At 41.4% G+C, this 7,189-nt stretch overlaps 1 protein-coding gene across 3 annotated transcripts; it reads left to right on the forward strand.

Annotated features, from left to right (window-relative positions):
* On the forward strand, positions 1-4,771 carry LOC106583104 (adaptin ear-binding coat-associated protein 2). 3 transcript variants are annotated; one of them, XM_014166925.3, is made up of 8 exons: positions 1-186; positions 1,693-1,793; positions 1,942-2,046; positions 2,231-2,312; positions 2,433-2,541; positions 2,663-2,804; positions 3,801-3,885; positions 4,160-4,771. In XM_014166925.3, the coding sequence occupies exons 1-8, from the start codon at positions 86-88 to the stop codon at positions 4,197-4,199; spliced, it is 765 nt and encodes a 254-aa protein (XP_014022400.1). In that variant the 5' UTR covers positions 1-85; the 3' UTR covers positions 4,200-4,771. The 3 variants fall into 3 exon arrangements, with proteins under 3 accessions (XP_014022400.1, XP_014022401.1, XP_014022402.1); XM_014166926.3 differs by lacking the exon at positions 1-186 and adding an exon at positions 672-774; XM_014166927.3 differs by lacking the exon at positions 1-186 and adding an exon at positions 1,012-1,241.
* Positions 4,772-7,189: the final 2,418 nt, after the last annotated feature.

Genomic DNA, 7,189 nt, shown 5'->3' on the forward strand with positions numbered 1-7,189 from the left:
AAGAGTCGCTCTTGAGCTGTACAGTGCAGACTGGTTCACCCTCCCCCATGGCAGTTAGAAGTTTGGAAGTTTTTAACTTGCCAAAATGGCACTGGCAGACGACAGCGGTTACGAGTCAGTGATCTGTGTAAAGCCAGAGGTTCATGTGTACAAGATCCCACCCCGCGCCACTAACCGTGGATATCGGTGAGTTTTTTTGTTGTTGCGGTCCGCACTTTGATAATAAACTAACTACTCAAATGTCAACCTGAAGAAGTGGAGAGGATCCATCAAGGTTGTTGCTAGCTAACGCTAGCTTGACATGATTCAGTTATTAAATGCATAACATGGCGAGAAGATGATTACTTTGGGGATAACGTTTCAATTAATTTAGCTAGTTACCTTTCAATATGTGTTATAACGTGGCACTGTTATGCTCTCTAGCTGCTAGCTAGTTTCTAATGCTAGCCAGGTGAGCTAGCTAGGTAAGATATAACAGTTAAAATAGGCATGTCAGCATTATTTTCAAGCGGTGTGCAATGCTAAACACATCTGCTGTGTCAAATATTTGACAGGAAACGTTAGCAGGAGGCACGGGACATTCTACGGTGGCTCAAACGTTCAGTCAGTCAGTCATGGTACAGTCATGTCACAGAACAATGAGAGAGATATTTCACCGGATGTATAAATGTGAAGCATCCGCTTGGCGTTTCCACTCACTATATGGTAGTGAGAGGAAGCCCAGTGCCTGGCAATGGGAGAAGATGAAAATATATGGATTTTGGCCGACATTCGGTACATTTTCTCATCGATTAAACATTTGATTTCAATATAGTTTTCTGTTCCCAAAACTAGAACCAGTTACGAACAGAGTGGGCTAAGTTTTGTAGACTTTCCCTAAGTTATTGCGCACTTCACATTGTAGTCGTTCCCTAACGGAAATATGCAAATGTCCTGCTAGAACGCGCCGATAGGACCTCGCTAGCGCGTGCTTAGCTCTGCCCACTATGACTCATTTGTTCCCGTTAGACCACAGCCCGTCGTGTCAATCTTCGTTTATTTATAAAAGTATTTGGTTATGTACTATAGCTAGTTAACATTACAGAGGAAAGTGGAAAAGTGTATCTAATGAAAATCGATCCTGGTTCTTATGTAATGATATGTAGCTAATACTATTTTATAGCTAGATCCAGGCTTCATCACATCCGGCCGTGATTGGGAGTCCCATGGGGCGGTGCACAATTGGCCCAGCGTCGTCCGGGGTAGGCCGTCATTGTAAATAAGAATTTGTTCTTAATTGACTTGCCTAGTTAAATAAAGGTTAAAAAAAATACAATTTTATATATATATATATATATAAGTACACAACCAAAATGAAAATCATTCTAGTAGTCTGATGGGCTTATTTCTAATAAGAGAAATAAGGATATATCTGTACTTATGTCAATAATTGTAAATTGTATGCTCTTATATATCCAATAAAAAAAAGAATGCTTCTTCGGGCAAGCAAAAAATATACAAATACTCCTGATTTGCTGGGTGAGAGTGTGATGTTATTTATTTAGCCTAAGACTAATTCTGTTTCATAGTTTGAGATTGCACTAATTATTGAATTACACAGTTTGAATATGTGTTTTTGTGTAGTAGGCCCAATAGCCCTGTAACATAGTGAAGTCATGACATGCAGGTATGGTGCTTCTCTTTGTTTTTCAGAGCAGCTGACTGGAAGCTGGATGAGCCAGCATGGACCGGCAGGATGAAAATCATATCCATAGGAAAGCTTGCCTATATCAAGCTAGAGGACAAAAACTCAGGTAGGTTAACTACTAGATGTCCGACGGTCATGGCTACATCTGCCAGTACTGCTGTTGCGCTCATGTCTGTACTGGCTGTCACCTTGTCTGCTTCTGATCCATACCATCATATCCAACTTTGAGGCAAACTGAATTCTGTATTTCTTAGGAGAGTTGTTTGCCCAAGCCCCAGTGGAGCAGTATCCTGGATGTGTGGTGGAGGCAGTCACAGATTCCAGCAGATATTTTGTGGTGCGGATAGAGGACGGCAGTGGTAAGGTGCCTTCACATCAGAAAGACAGCAGCAGAAATACACCACCATGCAAACTGATATGCTATGCTGAAAATATTTTTTGCGGAAAACAGTACAGTCTGGTATGGAAGGTTAATTGCAGATTAGTCATTTAAATACAGTATGCTTGTACATCTGTCTTCTCATGCACTTCTGTTTTATATAGGACGACATGCATTTATCGGCCTGGGGTTTGCTGATCGTGGCGACTCCTTTGACTTCAATGTGGCTCTTCAAGACCACTTCAAGTGAGTCAACCTCTTATACCTGTCCTCTCTTTGGTCTGGTATCAATGTCCATTTTCAATATAGATCTTCACATTGGAGCATGAAATAAAATCAAACCTATCTCTGTGTCCTTTTCTACAGGTGGGTAAAACAGGAAGGTGAGCTGGCGAAAGAGGAAGCGTCTCAGAGCACAGCACCCAAACTGGACCTAGGCTTTAAAGAGGGCCAGACGATCAAGATCAGCATTGGGGTGAGCATTTGAGGTTACAGAAATAGATGGGAAACATGTTGAAAGGAGAGGAGAAACAAAATGGGATGTGAAGAAAAAGTGAGGAAGACATTTAAAATGTAATAATTTTTCTTTGTCTTAGAACATAAAGAAGAAGGATCCAGGTACCAAGTCTCGGCCCATGGGTAGTGGCCTTCTCCTTCCTCCACCAATGGCTAAGGGTGCAGTCCTTGTATCACCTCCTGGAGGCCAGCAATCACCTCCACCTACACACTCCAACACAGGTAACCTCTTTAGGCTATAGAGCTCAATGATCAAAATGTCCCATTATCACTGCCCTTTCACAGCTTAACATGGATAACCTCCCTGCATTCTAAATCATCTGTGGGGGCTAATTTCTGCATTACCAAATGAGGAGAGTTAAACACACCAGTCTGAGTTAACTACATCTTTAATAATTAAGATACTTTTGCAAAAGCCTCTTTGACCCTCAATAATGCACTCTCTCGAATGAACCATGGAATAAGGTGATTACACAATGGCTACAGAGATATTTTATAGCAAAGATACACCCCCTTCAACGTACATTGACAAACCACAGATACATAGAATGGGTCACAAAGGTTAAGTTTTGTATGACAGATATCCATAAAACACAGCAGGCAGTAATTGCTATGTCAACAGGGTTCATTGTATAGCCCAGTATCTGGTCCCCTTAGAACCGTCCCTCCCTGGTACTTCATAGAACAAAAACACAATTTCATCCAATGGCATATATCAATTGTCAACTCTAGATACTCCCATCTCAAGCAAACCCCCTCTTGACCCCACTCCTGGACAGGCTCACTGGGGGGAGTGAGCCTCTAGGCCATATACTATCACAGGATAAGTGTGAGATCTAAGAGAGGACACACAATTCCCAGACACTACCATAAACCTCCCCACAATAAAGAAAAGGAGGGAGTGACTTGCTCACAGACATTGTGGAGACAAGTCATTGGTTCCCCATTAATCACGCCATCCCTTCACATGGTTCAAGAATAGATAAAGACACATTCACATATAAAAGACAAGTCTGACCTCGCCCCTCTCTGGGCCCCAAGTGACTGAGCCCCAGCTAAGGGAAACATGCAACTAAAACATACCAGAGTCCAAAGGACACTTTCTAATGACAAGTATCTCACATAAGCATATTATACTAATAAAACATCTTAATTATCTATGTTACCCAACTAATTCTGATTCATCCACGACACATCTCTTTGTTTTTACCCCACCAGCTTCTCTTTTAGATTTCGGAGGCCGGGTCCCTGCCGCCCAGCCTACTGCAGACCTGTGGGGAGACTTCACAGCGGCTGGCGCCAGGTCAGTCTTAGAAGAGCTAATGGTTTAGAACAAAGAAGTTGGCAGGCCTTCGGAATGGTGTTGTGGCAAGGGAAACTGACTAGGGATCACAGGGTTACTAGCTCAAATCCCTGATGGGTTCAAGTCTCTCATCACCTTGAGTGAAGCTTTTAAACAGTTTGGTGATTATGGCGGTGTCTATATTAGCATTTTATTGTCATCCATCCATGTTGTTATTGACATTCTCACATTTGTCATTATCCTCATCATCCACTGCATCTCCCCCTCTCCACAGCTCCAGTCAAGACACTGCTAAAGGATGGGTGCAGTTTTAGCTGTGAAATGGACCACATACACACACTCTCTCACACACTCAGGCTCCTTACATTCCCTGGACAGAATGATTGTGGCAACAGAAATGAGAGGTGGGGGAGCTCTGTCAACTGACAGGCTGCTTGACACATGATGCTGTACGTTACCTACACATTTTGCATACTAGATGTATAGATTCAAACTATCAAGTCAATGATTGACCAGCACATCCTTTGTAGACACAAAGACAATATTACTATTTTTAGATACTTGAACTATGCAGTCAGAAGTGACACTTCATTTTGTCGTTGAAGTATTGATACCTATTTTGATGTCACTCTGACCAGGTGAAAAGTATGTGCATTCCATGTTAATAACACCTTAAGGTGGCGGTCCGCTCATTATCTTTATATATCCATCCCTCAAAATGTCTCTCAATTTTTACAAAAATATGGATGTCAACATCTCGCTGTCAACCTTTCCCCTTATCTCTGACCCTTCACCTCATACTACTAACTCTTGCCAGCATCATTCATCATCTCATTGAGTCATCCAACGTTTGGTGTTCATTTTAATATTTGTATGCCTTACTTTTTTATTTGTGTTGGAGAGGGTGAGGATTTGTTTTCTTTTTTATGTTCAAGTATACCTTGTGTCCTTCACTTTTATTTGAGAGAATATGAAGGACAGGTGTATGTCTTTTCACAAGGTTGGGAGTTGACTCTGCTTCAATGTTGCTCCACACCCTCCTTTAAACTGGCCTCTTGGTTAAGATAAAGTATAGTATCTGTTCCTATCAGTCTGATGTCTATAGCAGCCAGATCAAACCAATGTCTTGTTTGGATTTTGGTAAATATGAGGAGGTAGGTCAGAGAAAGGCAACATTGACAGTGTTTTAGAAGTTAACCAGATAAGTAGAATTCTGGTAGATGTGTGTGATGTTTTGTCTTTTTTGTTATTTGTTTACATATCATAAATCTTTAGCAACCTTTCCTGTCCTTTTTGTTGAGTTTCTGTTTGTCATCCCTTATTTTACCCTAGGAGTGCATTTTCAGCGAATGGGGGGAGTTATTGAGGTTTTGGCTTTAATTTGCAACAAATATTTGCTCCAAGTGACTTACGCAAATCAAAATCACCTATATAAAATGTAAAGCAACATTTTTTACTGTAAATAAACAATTTGTCGTTCAGTTCTTCCCTTTATGTTTGCATTGTCAGGTTAATTCCCACTACACAGGCAATGCAGCAGTGGTAAGCTTATTTAACACGTAGTTAGTTTGACTTTAGACGTGGTCTTCATGACTGGTGTTTGTCTGAAGTATGACATACACAAGCCTCCACAACTGTTTTGCTTCAGTGAACAAGAGAGGGAACTATGCCAGTGTGTCATCTGACACCAGAATTCAGGATTATGATTGTCTTAAGGTGTCAAGACTGCCTGGACTAAAACTTGTCTGTCACAGTGGTTACTTTGGAGAAGGTGCCAGGGAGAGTAGAGTGAGTATTCATTTTTATCTTCAGTGTCATTTTATTTCCCGTTGTGTTATGATATATTGCAACATACATCGTTCAAAAGTTTGGGGTCACTTAGAAATGTCCTTGTTTTTGAAAGAAAAGCCCCCCCCCCAAAGTCAAATTGTTAATGTTGTAAATGACTATTGTAGCTGAAAACAGCAGATTTTTTATGGAATATGTACATAAGTGTAGCTAGCCCATTATCAGCAACCATCACTCCTGTGTTCCAATGGCACGTTGTGTTAGCTAATCCAAGTTTAGCATTTTAAAACGCTAATTGATCATTAGCACTAGCGGTTCTGGGGGGGGGGGCAGTGCCCCTGTGACAACAATTTTGGACCCCCTAAATGTGAAGTATGAAATAATTTTTACATAACAAATTTTTGCTATCGTTCTTTTTTTACATCCATTATTAGACAGTGGCAACGATGATGATTATGAACATGGTCTTTTGCCTGCTAATGCCTGCAATGCAGTGAAGAAAACGATATGACAACAATAACGTCTAATGTAACTGGCCCCTCTAACAGTACAACTGGCCCCAGCTTGCCCCCCCCAGTTGAAATGGTCTAGAACCGCCACTGATCATTAGAAAACCCTTTTGCAATTATGTTAGCACAGCTGAAAACTGTTGTGCTGATTTTAAAGAAGCAATTAAACTGGCCTTTAGACTAATTGAGTATCTGGAGCATCAGCATTTGTGGGTTCGATTACAGGCTCAAAATGGCCAGAAACAAAGAACTTTCTTCTGAAACTTGTCAGTCTATTCTTGTTCTGAGAAATGAAGGCTATTCCATGCGAGAAATTGCCAAGAAACTATGGATCTCGTGAACAGTGCAAACTGGCTCTAACCAGAATAGAAAGAGGAGTGGGAGGCCCCGGTGCTCAACTGAGCAAGAGGACAAGTACATTAGAGTGGCTAGTTTGAGAAACAGACGCCACACATGTCTTCAACTGGCAGCTTCATTAAATAGTACCCGCAAAACCCCAGTCTCAACGTCAACAGTGAAGAGGCAACTCCAGGATACTGGCCTTGTAGGCAGAGTTCCTTGGTCCAGTGTCTGTGTTCTTTTGTCGATCTTAATCTTTTTCTGGGCCAGTCTGAGATAGGGCTTTTTCTTTGAAACTGCCTAGAACTGTTGACGTTGAGACTGGTGTTTTGCGGGTACTATTTAATGAAGGTGCCAGTTGAAGACATGTGAGGCGCCTGTTTCTCATTGGGCTGTCTTTGCTAAGCCTTCGATGAAGACAATTGACTATGATTTATAAAGTTAAGAGACTCAGACTTTCACGCATATGTTACAGTACAGTGCCAGTCTCAGTTATCATTTATCAAGTCCCTCCCAGGAAAGGGTTTGGAGAAGAGCTGGAAACAAATTGGCGTCAGCAGCAAATTGCTGACTGCAGTCTTGTAAAACATTCGAAATCCTCAACAGTAGTCAAAGCGTCTTGCTGTCGAGTACGAATGGAGCTGAGAACTATGGACTCACTCCTTATT

This window comes from Salmo salar, chromosome 22 (assembly GCF_965601325.2).
Source record: "Salmo salar chromosome 22, fSalSal1, whole genome shotgun sequence".
NCBI classification, from domain to species: domain Eukaryota; kingdom Metazoa; phylum Chordata; class Actinopteri; order Salmoniformes; family Salmonidae; genus Salmo; species Salmo salar.

Bases quoted from the DNA above. Each gene is read 5' to 3' on its own strand.
- LOC106583104 (XM_014166925.3), top strand. From the start codon at position 86: ATGGCACTGGCAGACGACAGCGGTTACGAGTCAGTGATCTGTGTAAAG. The intron at 2,047-2,230 runs GTAAGGTGCCTT...TGTTTTATATAG, and splicing joins GCGGATAGAGGACGGCAGTG to GACGACATGCATTTATCGGC. The intron at 2,313-2,432 runs GTGAGTCAACCT...CCTTTTCTACAG, and splicing joins GCTCTTCAAGACCACTTCAA to GTGGGTAAAACAGGAAGGTG.